Here is a 15,861-nt window from a genome sequence, read left to right as displayed (position 1 = left end):
CTCATTCACTGCCATTGACAGCAATAGACGTCAAAAAATAATTAGAACTATTTCTATTAGTTTAACATTTTTTTCCATTTTTGTTAACAAGAGTATAAAAGCCTAGAATTTTTTGGTTTACATTTAGAACAGATATAAAATTTGTGATTAATTGTGAGTTCACTAGTGAAGTCAAATTGTAATCACCTGATGCCCCTAATATTTAATAATCTTTTCTTTAAAATCATTTTTTTAATAATCTTTTTTTTTTTTTTTTTTAAGAAAAGATTATTAAAAATTAGGGGGGTCAGGCGATTAAATTTTTTAATTATAATTAATCGCATGACTGCACTAGTTAACTCACAATTAATCACAAATTTTACATCTGTTCTAATACAATAAAAACAATTCTAGATATTCATACCTTTTGTTAACAAAAGTGGGAAAAATGTTAAACTAATCGAAAAGGTTCAAATACATTTTTGACGTCCATATCCGTCGATGGCAGTGAATGAGTTAAGAAAAAAATGGCAAATTTGAATGAATACAAAAGCGCTGGTTATGACAAATGAGGTTTGAAAATGGTCGACGCCATTTTTGGCTGAAAAGACGTCCCACCAAACTGCCAACTGTCAATCAAATACATTTTTACATCTAGCATTTATTTTGAGCCGCAAAAATATATCCGCCTATTTTAAAGCTGCTTTTTCTTCTTTTTAGCTAGCTCATGAGCTAACAGGCTAGCGCGTTTTGTAGCAACTCTGTGTGGTGCCGGCGTGTCCGTCCGTTAACGGCGACACTTGAGGTGAAAATTGCTTGTTTATGAAACACGTGACAAATTACGAGCACATGCGTCCTGCTCTTTCTACGAGAATGCCTTACAAACAGCTCGACCCACATCTTCCTCACTGACTTTATAGCGAAAGTTGCAATTTCCCAGTAGTCTCAAACGCAGCACTGCTTGCTTCTGCCCTCTAGCGCCTCCTGTTGGTGCAAATTGTAAGATGCACTGCGCTAAGCTGGGGCGTCATCAACAAACTCGCACGGGACCAAATTAAAACTTTTTTGGTTTGTTTTATTTTATGTCCGAATACTTTGAATGTTCTTCTTCTTGTTTAGCACAGAATTGTATTGTAACCGAATCGAATATGTATATAACAGGATGAAGTTGCCTTGGTTTTTGTTATGCTGCACTTGTTCTTCTTCTCAGGAACTCTTGAGCAATGCACTAAATGGTTATAAGGACTTATAAAACGGGGGAACGAAATGTTCGTTCTTGCGGACATGCGGTCGTTAGTTTGAAAGAAAAAAAGAAAGAAACCCATTTGACTCCTATTTCGAGCTGGTTTAAGACGGCATTTATGTGAACTGCTGGTCTCAATGGAGAGCGGCAGTCTAAATGAATGAATGAGTGAATGAATGAATGAATGTGACTCAATGCCAGCTGTGAAGTGTACCTCTTTATGTAAGTTTTCGTGGCTTGGGTGAAGGGAGGAGGGTCCGAGACCACCTCACCATCAGGGATACCTTTAATATTTGCCCTTTAGTTTTTTCTTGACCTTCACTTTATGTCTCAACCTTTTTTTTTTTCTTTCACATCATGTCAAGGGACGCAAATAAAAAAAATATAAAAAAAACCTGTTTAAGCTTGCTGTTTGCTGCCTTCCTCGGTCCATTATTGTCAGTGTGATATAAATAAACAGCACCAGTTGTACGCAGGCGCCCTCTAGTGGTATGACAAAGAATCGACGATTTCCATTTCCAAACTGCATCAAATTGTTAGAGTGGCTAATTACACATTTTTAAATCCAATAAAGTGCAATATATATATATTTGTGCTGTCAAACAATTAGAAATTCTTAACTAATTAATCGCACAATTTTCCATAATCGCATTTTCTACTTCTGCTTCTACTTTTTTCTTCACAGCTTGTAACGGATATTTACTCAGGGATGTGATTTTTCCGCTAATTCGTGGAATTCCGCTTTTTTTTTTTTTTAAAAATTCCGATTTTTTTTTTTTTTTTTTAGTAGTTCATTGTGTATGCACATGACTCCGACAGATAACATCTTCTGCTATAACAAAGACATTCGTGGTATGCTCTAATATGAGTTACTTTTCATTTGGTCATGATACAATTATTTGTTCATGAAATTTGAACTCTTCAACATTATTTATGTGTTAACTTAGTAATCACATTAGTTAGATATGATGATATTCTCAGTGATAGTTTTTAAAAGCAAAGGCAGTCCAATGTTTTTGAATGTGACTGATTTTGAGTTGACTAAAACTGCCATTTTATATGGGATAGTTCAATAGACATTGAAAATTTATGCTGTTGTTTTGTCTATTTCTTTGTCATGTGAGTGCATTGAAAGTACTTAAAAACACGGAAAACCCATGAGCTCCGGGGGGCTGCGCCCCCCTTGTCCCCCCACCAGGGCACTGCCCTGGACCTAGCTGGGTGCCAGCGGCCCCCGGACCCCCGCCTAAATTTTCAGATAATTTCACTTTGGTCAAATCACATCCCTGTTTACTTGAGATGAATCTTAGAATTAATGTCAAATTAAAATGATCAAATAGAAAGTATATTTACAGTCAAAGATTGTTTTACTAGCTTTCTTTAATCCTTGAATGGAATACTTCTCCTGTAAAATACAACTGTGAAACGAAACGATCAAAATGGACTCCGCTTTACAGCTCATCTTTTTTTCCTCACAGAAGCAATTCTCAGAACTTGCCACTTCCAGCGAGCAGCGTTGGTATGCAAAGCCCCGGGAAAGTAACTTGAGCAAGGAATTTTTTCTGTGAGATGATGCGCCTAAGGCGTACAAATAATATGCTATTTGAATTTCGCTCTGTTATGGAAGTGACCTACCAAGTAAAGTAAAGCAAAAAAATTAAAAATCATGTTTTCGCCCGCGAATCCTCTTAAATTTGACGAAAAAATGGGTTTATCTGGTAACTTGATTCATTGCTGTAATAATCAATGCAACACACGATTCTGAACGAATTGAATAAGTGACAGCCCTGTTGCAAATTTATGTCAGTTGAAAGTGAGGTTAAGCATTTGCCCCTAAAGCGATTTATAAATGAGTTGCTCTTGTTCTTGACGAATTTGACGTTCTACGATCCTGAATTCAAAACTAATGATGCGTCTTACAAGGAAAGAAACTTCCAAGTCATGTTTGGTAAACATTGACCACCTCTTGGGTGAACTTTGAACTCACTGGGCCACTCAATAACTACTTTTAGCTCACAGGTCAAATGTTCACGCGGTGTAAAAAAGGTGAACTCTGAGGAAGTGTTGTCACATTTCACTTTTATTACAAATCAATGTAACAAAACATTAATATGACATTTCTAGCTGCAAAAGGGAAAAGTGCATTAACGGTCATGCATTGCTTTTGTTATTCTTGCAAAGAAGAAAAAAAAAGGAAAGCGTCGCCAACAGATAACTTGCATGTGAACCGAAACGTTAATAATAATCCAAGAAACCCCTTAACGAAGAATAAACGTAAACGTGCAATAAGCGAGATGGCGGCGGGGGTCTCGGGGGCAGCAGGAAGGCACGGGTGCAATTTTGCAGATTGTTGTGGTCGCCGACGTGATGAGCTCAGACGTCCAGAGGTTTGATCCTGATGTGGATGCCGTTGAGCGAGCGAAGCACCAGCCGAGGGAGGATCTTGGGCTTCCTGCTGGCGTCCGCCATCAGCTCGTAGCGCCTCAGGACCGAGGACACCGCCACTTTCAGCTCGTTCATGGCGAAGTTCTGACCGATGCAGTTCCTACAAAAGTGGGAACGCACACACACTTAATAAGATCCAATTAGGGCTACGATTTATGAATTCAATTGGCAGTTGGCATTTTACGACAAAAAAAAAACAAAAGCAAGAACAGTCGAGTCACATCCACTAAAACCTGTTGACAGCAGAGAACAAGTTTCCATTGGATTGGAAACTTGTGCCGCTTGCTAAACTAATAAGCTAGCTGGTTAGCCCTTCTCTGTTTGTTGCTGTGAGAGGCGGCAGCAAACCAAACGTAAAACTAAACATACGTCGCGCATGCGTTACCATGACAACAGCAAGGAGGGAATATTTCCAGCAGCAAAAGGCGCAGCAACCAGCAAGGGTTCGACCTTTGGCCACAATGCAACGTTGGCGAGATTCCAGTTCAGGTAAGCCCTTTTCAACTAAAAAAGACAAACTTTTCCATGGCACCACAGTGGCATGTTGCTGTGTTATTAACTCATTGACTCGCAGCCGTTTTCACTGAAGCAACCCCCGTCGCTCCCGGCTGGTTTACTGGATTTGGACGGATTTTGCAGAAAAACATGGGAGCTACCAAAAGAAAGTTTAGAGTCTCTTCTTTCATATTTTTTATTTTTATTTTTGTATCTGATTCCGTTTTGCAGCAATTGGCATGAGAATATAGTTATGCTGTTTGTTGCAACGTGGCCCTGGCTGATCTCTTATACTCTGCTGCCACCTGTTGGGCGTTTTTTGTAATTACTACCATTGCTTTAAGTGACCTCTTCAGGTCAGAGGCTGCATCAAATCTGTCTGGATGCTCTTGCATAAATAAACGTTAAAAAAAAAAAAGTATAAATATTGCTGTATAAATACGTTTTTGGGACCATGGCAATATTTAAAATAGAACGTTTTTATGTATGTTTTTGGGAGCAAATGAGTTAATCGTAATAATCTTCGCTTTGACTTATTTCTACGGTCGTTACCGGCATAGACAGAAATGGTCCTTTTTTTTTTGGTTGTAAACGAAAAGTTTTGTGTCAAATGCAGTGAAACGGGATCCTTTCCCTCGGCACACCTGATGATCGCCGACCGCTCATTGGATTAAGAGCTACTTGCTATTTGGAAGTGGATCAGTTCTTGAGCTTCCAAAAAAAAAAGTGTCGGCTTTTTGTGTTTGGTGCAAAAGCTTGAGCATTTGCAGCGTCTCAAACAAACGGACCTGGGGCCGGCAGAGAAGGGCACGAATGCAAGCGGCGGCCTTGTGGAAATGTTTTCTGGCAGGAAGCGAAGTGGGTCAAACACCTGTGATGACAAAAGAAAACACAAATCAAACCCTTGAAGGGAGATTTGGAAAACTCCAGGATGGCATCATGCTAAAATGTTAGCAAGAAAAAAAAAAATGACATTCTGCCCTTTTCTGTTTTTTTTTTTTTTTAGAATTAGCAGAACCGCGAAAGAGCGGTTCAGATAACGGACGGATATCATCAGTGGTAGAACAAAGGTAGGTTGCACAAAATTCTGCTTTCTTCCAGTGGACAAAGTCTAAAATGAGGCATCGCTGCCATCTACTGGTGGTTGTGCGCCAGGAAAGTTGTTTCCAAACGTATACCATCCTCGCTTCAAAAAAATCATTGCCAAAAATGCCACTGAGTGTTAAAGTGTCTTCAACAGCAGCAGCTTACATTCGGGTTTTCCCAGACTGTCGCGTTCCTGTGGAGCGCATACACACTTGTGCCCACCAGAGAACCTAGAAAATATAAAAAAATTGATATTTTCAGGTGTGGAACTGCCAACGTGGAGTAAACATTTTGGACTTGACGAGTACGTTCGATCATACTCGTAGGCTAAATGCTATAAACATAGCATAGCATATTTTGCCATAATACCACAGTTTTTCTTTTTTTTCTATTTTTTTTTTTAAACCTTCTGGCATGGTCCTTCCATCCGGGAAAGTGACGTCTTTGGTGAGTTTGCGGGCAATTCCCGGCACAGGCGGGAACAGCCGCAGCGATTCTTTGATGCACATGCTGGTGTACGTCATTTTGCCAAGATCCTCCCTAAGCAAAGACGATCCGCGCTCATCGTCAAACTCTTCAACTGTCGACGTGAGGCGCTGGCGGTTGAAAAATGTGTTCTCACCACTGGATGTGGTCTTTGCCGTCCAGGACGCGGGCGATCTCCTCCCGGCACATGTTCTGGTGCTGCGGGTGGCAGGCCAGGGTGTGCAGGACGAAGGAGATGCCGCTGGCGGTGGTGTCGTGACCCTCGAACATGAACGTGTCCACCTCGGCTCGGATGTCCTCGTCCGAAAGTCCCTGTTGATTCTCGTCCTTCACGGAAAACAAAACAATCGACGTCGACTCATTTGCTTCCAAAAACCTTCGATTTAAAAATATTCCCAAGATCCCAAAGACGTATTTCTGTTTTTTTTTTTTTATGCTAGAGCATACAGAAGGCTTTGATGCAGCCTCAGAACTGAAGAGAATGTTTAAAGCAATGGTAGTTATTTAAAAAACGGCCAGCAGGTGGCAACAGAGTATAAGAGATCAACCAGGGCCATGTTGTGAATAATGATGAAACTTAGCTATATTTTTATTCCGGATGAAAGAAGAGACTCTCATTTTTCTTTTGGTAGGTTCCATGTTTTTATTGCAATCGAACACAATCTACTGTGGGCCTTGCAAAATCAGTCCAGATCCGGTAAAACAGTCGGGAGCGAAGGGGATTGCTTCAGCGAAAATGGCTGCCAGTGAATGAGTTAATCACAATACGGTGTTTAGACTATTTGGGGTGCATTGAACACGTTACTGTCTGTACTGTAATTGTCTAAATCTCAAATTTGAGGTCAATCCCTCTGGGGGGAAAGGGGCGTGGCCACCTTCCTTGCAACCCTTATATCTCAGGAACTACCGGGTCAATCTTCACAAAACAGGTTTTGTGTGAAAGGATTCCAAATCTGTAGTCATTCGAGTCAAAAATATCCACCAGTAAACGAGTCTGAGCCAAAATGTGTTATTCGACGCCAAAATTTGATGCCACTGTGTAAACGAGTTGATTATGCGCAGTTTGCAACCTCAAAATGCTGCCAAATGCTGAGCCTGTCGTCATTCCAAGACGAACAATTGCACCATCCCAAAAGCTTTCGGTGCTTATTGTCGTGATTGTCTGCAACCAGACGATCACGTGGCTCAACTTCGCTCAACTTACTCGTGCCAAGAGGAGAATGTCCAGAAAGTCCAAGTTCCTTTTGGTCTGGATTCCTTCCGGCTCCTTCGCCTCCTTCAGGACTTCTTTTCTCTTTCTTATCACTTCCTCTTTGAAGAGACAAAGACAGAAACGATGTGTGGTTTTCACCAAGCAGATTTGGATTGGAATAAAACTCGGTGTACTTGTTGATAGTGACGGCACAACGCGAACTCTAAAATTTGAGGTCAATCGAAGCAGCGGCTTGGGAGTTACGGCCTGCCAAACGAGGGCATTTTGGTCAAAAGGGGGCGTGGCCACTCTTATCTCAGGAACGACTGGGTCAATCTTCACAAAAGTTTTTTTTTTTTTTTTTAAGGAAACCAACAAGGGTTCCAAATCTGCTCATCATTTAGACAATTGGTGCATATTTTAGTAACTTGACCTTTTGACCTATAATCTGACCTTGAAAATTGACCTTGTGGATCACGTCAAAGTTTTTTCTTGCAATGTAATCACTCACATGTTGTCTAAAAAATATAGTGCTGTCACTATTGAATATTTTTAGAATCTATCGATTATTCAATGTATTAATTGACTTAACGGATTTATTTGATTTTTTTTTTTCACTTTTGTTGAAAATCTAGATTTTTTTTTCTACAAAAAAAAAGTATATATATATATATATGTGTGTATATGTATATATATATATGTATATGTATTAAAAAAAAAAAAAACATTTATTAAATTTTTTTTAATTGATTTGTTGGATTTAAAAAAAAAAAAAAAAGGAGAGCAATGATGATGTCAAATCGAATGAACAATACTGAGCTCTCCTGTAAAAAAAAAAATAAAAGAAAATCTAGATTTTTTTTAACTGCACATTTAGTTTTGTGCATAAAGTTTGTGCTTAATTGCAAGTTAACTAGTGAAGTCATAAGATTTATTACAATTAAAAACTTTAATCACCTGACGCCCCGAATTTTTTATAATATTTTCTTTCTTTCTTTTTTTATTCATTCACTGCCGTTGACAGCTATAAATGTCAAAAAATCATTTGAACTAATTCTATCAGTTTAACATTTTTTTCCACTTTTGTTAACAAGAGTATGAATTTTTTATTGTACATTTAGAACATATAGAATTTGTGATTAATCGTGAGTTAACTAGTGAAGTCACGTGATTAATTACAATTTCAAAAAATTAATCGCCTTTTGCCCCTAATTTTTAATAATCGTTTTTTAAATGAATTTATGGCAGTGAATGAGTTTTCTTTTTTTCTAAACACAGAATTTCATTGAATACGCAATGAATATCTACACAATGAGTTTGTTTAAAATGGTCATTTTGTGTTTGTGTGTGATTTGCCGTGTGAGGACTCGTTTGTGACTGGACACCCGCAAGCTACTTTTGCCCCAATTTGAGCTCCGTTGTCAAAAGTGTTTACCAGTATGTCGGTGAGCCAGCTTGCAGAATCTCCTGAACCTGAAGCCGTGCGGGCTGAGGTAGAAAATGAGGTCGTTGTGGTAGGGAAAGGTCCGGAAGCGCAAGTTGATCAAATCGGTGAGCTGGTACACCGATTTGATGTACTCGTTTGTTCCGCTGAAAGCAGAAAAGCAAACGTTGACGTTTGTCACGTGCGGCGCTGGCGCCCGGCGCCGCACGTGACGCCCGGCGCCGACGTGACGCCCGACTCACCTCTCGGTTTGACAGTTGCTGTTGCAGCTGAACGCGCACTTCATGATGGTGTCCAGCGTCATCAGGCTGACGTGTTCAAAGAGCTCGAAGGACTCGCCGGTCCGCGAGTAACGCTCCCATTTGTCCTAGCGAGTCCACAGGTCCCATTTAAGCTTTTCTTGCTCAAAAATGAATTTGTATGCAATACGGAGTTGCAACATAGCCGATGATCTCGTGATCCTTACACGCCTGAGCCCTACATACCATAAGATGGTGCCAAAGCACTACTTTTGGAATAGGCAGGGCTTTGAAAACTCCTCTTTTCTCACGTTAACATAGTTCATTGGTACCAAATTGCCACAAGATGGCGCCAAAGTTCTGCTTTCTATTCAAATAAATTAAACTGTATTGACAAGTACTGATTTTTTTTTTTGGGGTGGGGGGGGGCTCATTCGCTAAAGTGCATTTAAATGTGACTTTTAGTTATAAGTTATAAAACATCCTTGCCAATGATTTCTCTCTCCCTGAAGGTTCAAAGTACTCGCTCGCTATACAAATACGCTAAACGAGTTGAGGATGTGCTCACACGCGACAAGTTGTCATTGCAGAGCTATAAACACAATCTGGGTCAAGATTTAGTATCAGACATCACAAGTATTGATTATTTTACACCACTACGAACATTCCCACTGTTGCTTCACATCAACGATTCAATATTGATTTCCATTTACAAGATTTGCACGGAGTTTTGAACGTGAAGTCGTTGTACGCTTTCATTCCACTTTTGTTTTGGTCTGTTAAACATCATCATAGTCCTTACCAACATGATCTGAGCTGATTGTGACATCAACTTAAGGTGCGATTTCAGCACGTCATAATGGAAACCCGGCGTCAGGAGCCTTCGGTGGAGGAACCACTTCTGACCGTGAGACACCAGCAAGCCGTCACCTGAGGACGCAAGTCAGATCACTAAATCTTTCGGGATGAATTAAAGAAGCAAATATTCATGTTATTTTAGATTTAGAAAACAGCAAAGAAACGCTACGGTTGATCAAAAATGACAAAAGCAAACTCCCTTCCTGGTCTTCTTCTGTTAAATGACATCTCTATGGTGTATAGCGCCACCTACAGCGGTGGAGTCGTCTCTCAATATTCGCAAAAGAAGGACAGCTGGAAACGAGCAGAAGTCGCCATATATTGTGTTTTGCAATCATACTTAACCATATTTACCGTTTCATATGTAGCTGTGGATGAAATATTGAACCCTTGTCATTTTTTTTATGCTAACGGCGCACAACTCGCCATTCATTTGATTGTGAGCAATTCCGGTCTTTTAATATTTTCTCGTAGGCCACGTCCTCTTTGCGTAGCAACGCGACTGACATCGTGCGCCGGGTTTCACGCCGTTCACTTGAATGAACCCGGCAAGGTGTGCAACGTTTTGCAAAGATTTGACCACAAGCTTCACAATTTCATCCGCGGGTGCAAATGACATTTGAAGTACGGTGAAGTATTGTAGCAAATATTTTTTGCAGGTCTCAAAACATGATGTTCTGAAAAAAAAAATCTTTCTGAAGAAACTTATACAGGGAGTTTTGGGAAGTATTTTTGTTATTGCACAACTTTGGGAACATGCTTTTTTTTTGGGTTGCATAACAATTGAGCTAATGCTAGCTAGCGCTTTCGTCTCAGTTTGAGCACTACGCATGTTTATAAAGAGAAAAACTATTTTGTGTGCAGAGAAATTGTTTTTTTTTTGTATCAAGTCATAAAAACGGGAACTGGATATACTCTAATTACTTTTGGCAGCAGGAGGGAAAAAAAGCTTGTCTTACCAATCCAGGTCTTGATGAATTTATATGCAAAATCATCTTTTGGCTCTGTAAGGTAAATAAGGAGACACAAAGTCACATGACATGAGATCATTAGATGATAGAATTCTTCTGAAAAACCTCCCATATTAAACGATAACACAATTTAACAGCATGCGACTGTGCTGCTTGCATCATCTGGAGCAGCTGGTGAGAAAAACAATTGTGTGAAATCCAAAACTCTGTAGCAATTGTTTGAAGTTGACCCGAGTAGAGATGTGCATGCGAATTTTGGTGACGGTTCAAAGCATGTTGGTATCTATAAGCTACGTTACGTTTAGCTTATATGTACATGAAGCCTACAGTCGTGCTCGAGTTTACATACCCTGAGAGAATGTAAACACAACTATATGATCTATAACTAGTAACAAATAAGACATAACAAAACTAAGAAAATATTTGTGTATGTCTTGAAATGATCGTGTGAAGAATTCCAAATTTAGACGGAGGAGAAAATGTGTGTTTGGCTGAGTCTGTTGGAAGTGTGCACTGAAATAATAATAAAAAAAAAAGAGAGTCATAATTTAAACATAACTAAAATGTTTTTCAGCGTTACGCAATTCTATTGGTCTCTTAACCTGGGTTGTAAAAGTATGTCTGGGCCTTCAGGTGGTTTTGCGGTCTCGCATGCTGACCTTCATGATTATCTGTTAGTAGAGAATGAAAATGCACGAGACACCTGTTGACGTCAGGATGCTTTTCACATAATCCGGATGGTGGATGTTTATGTAACACACACAGGGACCAAACCACAGGGGGAACGCGTAGGGATACTGCTCCCCCCATTTGACCATCTGGTCCAAGTCCGTCCCGTCTTGTTTGAACTGTGAAACAAAACACACGAGAGAGTGAGAGAGAGAGAGAGAGAGAGAGAGAGAGAGCGAACAAGCATGACCAACAAGTGTCGTGCCTGCAAAAGCGTTTGACTTGCACGAGACTGACTGCGCGCGCGTCATCTTCTGTTCCTTACCTGCAAGACATGCCCAAAGAACCAGTGGCCCGGCGGTCCCGTGAACGCCTCAAAGTTTCGAATGGCATCTCTCCTCTGAATTAGGATCACGACCAGTTTGTAGACGACGGCGACGAGGCACAGCAGAGCAAGCGAGTATTGCACGGAGCAGCACGACGGCAGCCCGAGAGCAACGCTGAGCGACATGTTTGATTGCAAGGGCAACGAAGACGAGAAGAAAGAAAAGCGCCACTAACTTGTGCAGTTGAATTCGCTGGCAAGGCGACGTGACGTCATTGCAGCGCACACCGCGGTGGGCGGGGGTTGAGCAGAAATTAATAATGTACTCGCGGACGGCATTGTTCGCTTAGCTTAAAGTCGCATGGATGTTTGCTAGCGCTATATTTTCATACTTGGCTGACTGACCAAAGTGTTTTAAGTCGCGCCCAATTCACGCACTCTCGCGCGTTACTTGACTTCTTCCTCCAGGTGGCACCAGTGCGTCCAAGAATGGCTCAGCTGCTTAGATTACGTCAGGCAGAAGCGTATCAAAGCTGCAAAACAGCAGCAATAAAAAAAACGAGTCAAGATAAAGAAAATGTATCATATGCGCAGTGGCAGAGGCAGTAAAGAAATGAGCATAAAGTGGAAGGAACTTTTGCAAAGTGGTTAATAAAAGACAATTGTAATCCAAGATCTTTTGTTTGTGTAAATTTCATTTAATACATTGTTGTTGTTGTTTGGATTTGTACACCAGAGCAAAAGCCAGAGCCAAACTGTAGTTTGCAAACCATCGCAAAACACAGAAAGTGATACAGCACATAATATTATTTCAATTTTCAGAATTACCAGTAGGTAGCGGAAATGCACCATTTCATTGTTTGCCAATCGTCTATAGACTATATGCCACGGAGGAGGCGGGACTTCCGACTTTTTAACCCATCAACTTTATGTCCGTTTCCGGCCGCGTCCCAGTATTTGCTGCTTCCGCCTTTGTGCCCCTCGGTTGCATGTTCCTGTCGACGGGTGCGAGGCTGCGAGTGTGCAGTGTCTGTCTCAATTTACGAAGCATTTCAGATAGCCGAGACGCCCTCCCGCCGATGAGCGGGGGAGCAGGGGTGGGGGTACGAGTGTTGGAACCCGGAAGTCCGTGGCATCTACTCTATTATTCACAAGAAGAAGAGCAGTAACAAGAAGTACAGTAGTGGGTAGCGAAAAAGCACAACTTTTACTGTAGTTTGTTTACTAATGTCTTCTATAGCTTCCCAGACAAACCTGCTCTATTTTATTTGCCGCGTATTCAAACATTTTAGCCACCGTCCAAGTTAACGAGCTGCTAGTTAGCGTGCTAGCTGCTATTTAGCTCGCTAGGTTACAACGCTCTACATCGATTGAATGAACAGACCCGCGAATATCCCCCATCTGGTCTGGTGCCTTTATGTCTTGAATAACAAGTCGCGACATTTAAAAGTGTGATTAACAGGACGTTGTTTGGATGACTCAACTCTCGAACGCGGTGACATTTCTCGATAGCTAACAAAGCTACACAAAGTCGACCGCGAGGCCTACTGGATCCTCGCGGTTTCTTGCGGAGGCTAAACCGAGCCTCATCGACGGACAGCGGCTGTCTTTGCCGGTGACCTTCAGCAGCTGGAGCTTCGAAAAGTCAAAGGTGACTCACCACTGTTTTTCTGCTAACTTTGACTGATTCTTTACTTAAAAATGTTGTTTCATAATTTATAGAGATTAATTGCAAGCCGTTCCCGAAAAGAGATGGAGGCTCCCCCAGTCACTGTGATGCCCGTTACCGGCGGCACCATCAACATGATGGAGTATCTTTTGCAAGGCAAGTTCCATTCACAGAGCAAACACAAATTTGACGTAGACACTTGAAGACCTGAAATACGAACAGCTCTTACACCATGGTTAAATCGATAGAGCCTTACTACCCGCTCAGTACACAAACAAAAACGTTGTTTGAGGTCACAATACCAATTACATTTCCTTTATTTAGGCACATATTAAAAATACTTATAAACACAATGAAACAAATGTAGTTGTAACACATTTGGGTAAAAAAAAAAAAAAATCCCATGAAAACGTCAAAAAACCCTCAAGACCTTGACTAGCAGGGCTCCCCCTAGGTCCATTTTTAAGAGCAGTCAGAGCAAACAAACATAAGCACTCAAAGCTAACGAACATAAGATGGGAAGCAAATGCAAAACCAGTGCAAATCAAGGTACATCAATTATTATGGTGTAGCTTCAATGTTGTAAGCCTTTATTTCAGCTATGGCTTTATCATCGATATATTGTGTATAATTCTCATTCGAGATGTTTGCACACTCAATGTACAAAGCAAAAACAACTGAACCACTGTGGACAATCTTAAGATAGTAAACGGCATTTGAAGGCAGTGCCAGTATGTAGTAAGCCCATTTAAGTGCCGATATGTCACACATTACGCAGATCACTCACAAGGGCCTTTTTGGCCATAAAAATAATCGAAGATAACTGGAGCCTTTTCTCACGCGGTGGGCTTGCACACTAAAAGGGTTTCAAACTTGGGACAGGTGTGCCTTGGGAACATCGAAAGGAGAGGAATCCTTGTTCGAGAACAGGAAGTGTTACCACAAGTACTGAAACATTGAGCATTTTGATGTGTGGGGGTCATATTAAGTGTTTTGGAGATGTTATACTGTCTAATAAATAAATAAATAAAATTTGCACTTAAACAGCAAGTTTTTTATTTTTATATCTACTCATCATAGGGCTGGGCAATATGGGGTCCCACAAAAATTGTTCCATTTTGATCATTATTGTTTTAATGTGTTTTTTAAAGCATGTGTATTGACAACCAGAGTGCTTCGACATTTTATTAACGTGAAGTACTGTAAATAAATAAAAAATTAAGAAAAAATAATACTTTGAAGGGAAAATAACATTATGGTGTAATAAGTTGCAATGTCTAACTTTGACCAGCAGAGGATGATGTTTGCTGCCTTACCAGAGGCTTGGATTGTAGCATTGAGATGGCAAACGTTATGAATATTTTTGTGTTTTACAAATAAATGAAATAAAAATGGAGACAAATGTTTTTTTGCGCCACGCAAGCATATCAGGAAAGGGTCCGCTCTGATTGCTTGCCCTGTTTGAGTGAGCCAATTCGCTCACAGCCGATCACCGTGCTCGAGCTGCAATTGATTGCGATCACCAACCGGGCCTAGCCGTGTGTCATTGAGAACCGCGTTGTTTATCTGACTTCAGGAAGTGTGTTGGACCAGGCCCTGGAAAGCCTTTTGCATCGCCTGCGAGGCCTTTGCGACAACATGGAACCTTCCACCTTCACGGACCACGAGCTGGTTTATCTGCTGAAAGGCCAACAAGGTAACCCTTTTATCCTGCGGGCCCGACGCTCCCTCTCGCAGCCGGCGGCCCCGTGGCACTTGCGCTACCTGGGCCAGCCGGAGGTGGGGGACAAGAGCCGGCACGCGCTGGTGCGCAACTGCGTGGACGTGGCCGCCTCGCACAGCTTGCCCGACTTCCTCAACGAGATGGGCTTCCGCATGGACCACGAGTTTGTGGCCAATGGGCACATTTTCCGCAAAGGCGCCATGAAAGTGGTGGTCAGCAAGCTGTCGCGGATCCTGGTCCCGGGGAACACGGACAACACGGAGCGTCTGTCGCTGTCTTACTTGGTGGAGCTGAGCGTGTTGGCGCCCGCCGGCCAGGACACCGTGTCGGAGGACATGCGCTCTTTTGCTGAGCAGCTCAAACCTCTGGTTCACCTGGAGAAGATTGACCCCAGCAAACAGAGACACTGAAGGACCTCCCCCGCGTCCTCACGGACATGCGAGATCTCACGTTTATTTTTCCGTGTTAACACCAAATGAAATAGACGTCACGATTGACCTAACCCTGTCGTCCGTTTGCTTTATTTAAGGGAGCCACTTAAGAAACAAACCAAAACATTCACACCGTTGAGATGTTCATCACTACCTAGGCAGTACCTAGGAAAAAAAATGGTATCACTGATTTACAGCGTATTTCATACACAACGTAACTCAATATGTCACATACTGTCATTAAAGTTTTGAAAGCAGCTAGTACAAACGTAAAGAGATTTAAAAGCAAAGTTTTAAAAAAAAAGCTTAATAAAAAAGCGTACGGTGCAACATTTTCAAAAACATGAAAACCCTATGAGAAAAGCATTTACACATTATTGGGATGTCTAGAATTCCTAATGATATTATTCACTCCGAGAATTAAAAAACTAAAAAAATAAGCGAATTGGGGCACCGTACAAGTACAGACTAGTAAGAATTATGTTAAAGGGTGATTTTTTTTTTATATATACTTATTATGTGTGGGAGTGTGTTGTCACATGATTTTCAAGGCAATACAAATCACTAAACATACAAATAATGAAATCCAAATGATATCATTATTAT

At 41.1% G+C, this 15,861-nt stretch overlaps 2 protein-coding genes across 5 annotated transcripts; one reads left to right on the top strand and one right to left on the bottom strand.

Annotated features, from left to right (window-relative positions):
• Window positions 1–3,284: 3,284 nt before the first annotated feature.
• Window positions 3,285–11,898, bottom strand: cyp4t8 (cytochrome P450, family 4, subfamily T, polypeptide 8). Of its 2 annotated transcripts, XM_077576711.1 has the most exons (12): window positions 11,433–11,886; window positions 11,142–11,286; window positions 10,427–10,471; window positions 9,412–9,539; window positions 8,613–8,737; window positions 8,362–8,516; window positions 6,939–7,045; window positions 5,871–6,061; window positions 5,655–5,788; window positions 5,414–5,478; window positions 4,951–5,033; window positions 3,447–3,767 (listed from the first exon to the last, which is right to left on the bottom strand). In XM_077576711.1, the coding sequence occupies exons 1-12, from the start codon at window positions 11,616–11,618 to the stop codon at window positions 3,596–3,598; spliced, it is 1,536 nt and encodes a 511-aa protein (XP_077432837.1). In that variant the 5' UTR covers window positions 11,619–11,886; the 3' UTR covers window positions 3,447–3,595. The 2 variants fall into 2 exon arrangements, with proteins under 2 accessions (XP_077432838.1, XP_077432837.1); XM_077576712.1 differs by lacking the exons at window positions 4,951–5,033; window positions 5,414–5,478; window positions 5,655–5,788; window positions 5,871–6,061 and having other exon boundaries at window positions 3,285–3,767; window positions 11,433–11,898.
• A 458-nt stretch (window positions 11,899–12,356) lies between these two features.
• On the top strand, window positions 12,357–15,326 carry med18 (mediator of RNA polymerase II transcription, subunit 18 homolog (yeast)). Of its 3 annotated transcripts, XM_077576672.1 has the most exons (4): window positions 12,357–13,083; window positions 13,155–13,257; window positions 13,984–14,046; window positions 14,678–15,326. In XM_077576672.1, the coding sequence occupies exons 2-4, from the start codon at window positions 13,185–13,187 to the stop codon at window positions 15,232–15,234; spliced, it is 693 nt and encodes a 230-aa protein (XP_077432798.1). In that variant the 5' UTR covers window positions 12,357–13,083; window positions 13,155–13,184; the 3' UTR covers window positions 15,235–15,326. The 3 variants fall into 3 exon arrangements, with proteins under 3 accessions (XP_077432798.1, XP_077432800.1, XP_077432799.1); XM_077576674.1 differs by lacking the exon at window positions 13,984–14,046 and having other exon boundaries at window positions 13,155–13,261; window positions 14,682–15,326; XM_077576673.1 differs by lacking the exon at window positions 13,984–14,046 and having other exon boundaries at window positions 12,358–13,083.
• The last annotated feature ends 535 nt before the right edge of the window (window positions 15,327–15,861 follow it).

The sequence above is a fragment of the Vanacampus margaritifer genome, chromosome 9 (genome assembly GCF_051991255.1).
Source record: "Vanacampus margaritifer isolate UIUO_Vmar chromosome 9, RoL_Vmar_1.0, whole genome shotgun sequence".
Lineage (NCBI taxonomy): Eukaryota > Metazoa > Chordata > Actinopteri > Syngnathiformes > Syngnathidae > Vanacampus > Vanacampus margaritifer.
This window is presented reverse-complemented; position numbering and strand designations above follow the sequence as displayed.

Excerpts from the sequence above, each read along its gene's own strand:
- cyp4t8 (XM_077576711.1), bottom strand. The coding sequence starts at position 11,618 with ATGTCGCTCAGCGTTGCTCTCGGGCTGCCGTCGTGCTGCTCCGTGCAA. Across the intron at positions 8,738-9,411 it reads AATCAGCTCAGATCATGTTG|GACAAATGGGAGCGTTACTC; the intron begins GTAAGGACTATG and ends TGGACTCGCTAG. Across the intron at positions 3,768-4,950 it reads CCCTTCTCTGCCGGCCCCAG|GAACTGCATCGGTCAGAACT; the intron begins GTCCGTTTGTTT and ends CCACTTTTGTAG.
- med18 (XM_077576672.1), top strand. The coding sequence starts at position 13,185 with ATGGAGGCTCCCCCAGTCACTGTGATGCCCGTTACCGGCGGCACCATC. Across the intron at positions 13,258-13,983 it reads GATGGAGTATCTTTTGCAAG|GTGTGCCTTGGGAACATCGA; the intron begins GCAAGTTCCATT and ends AACTTGGGACAG. Across the intron at positions 14,047-14,677 it reads AACAGGAAGTGTTACCACAA|GAAGTGTGTTGGACCAGGCC; the intron begins GTACTGAAACAT and ends ATCTGACTTCAG.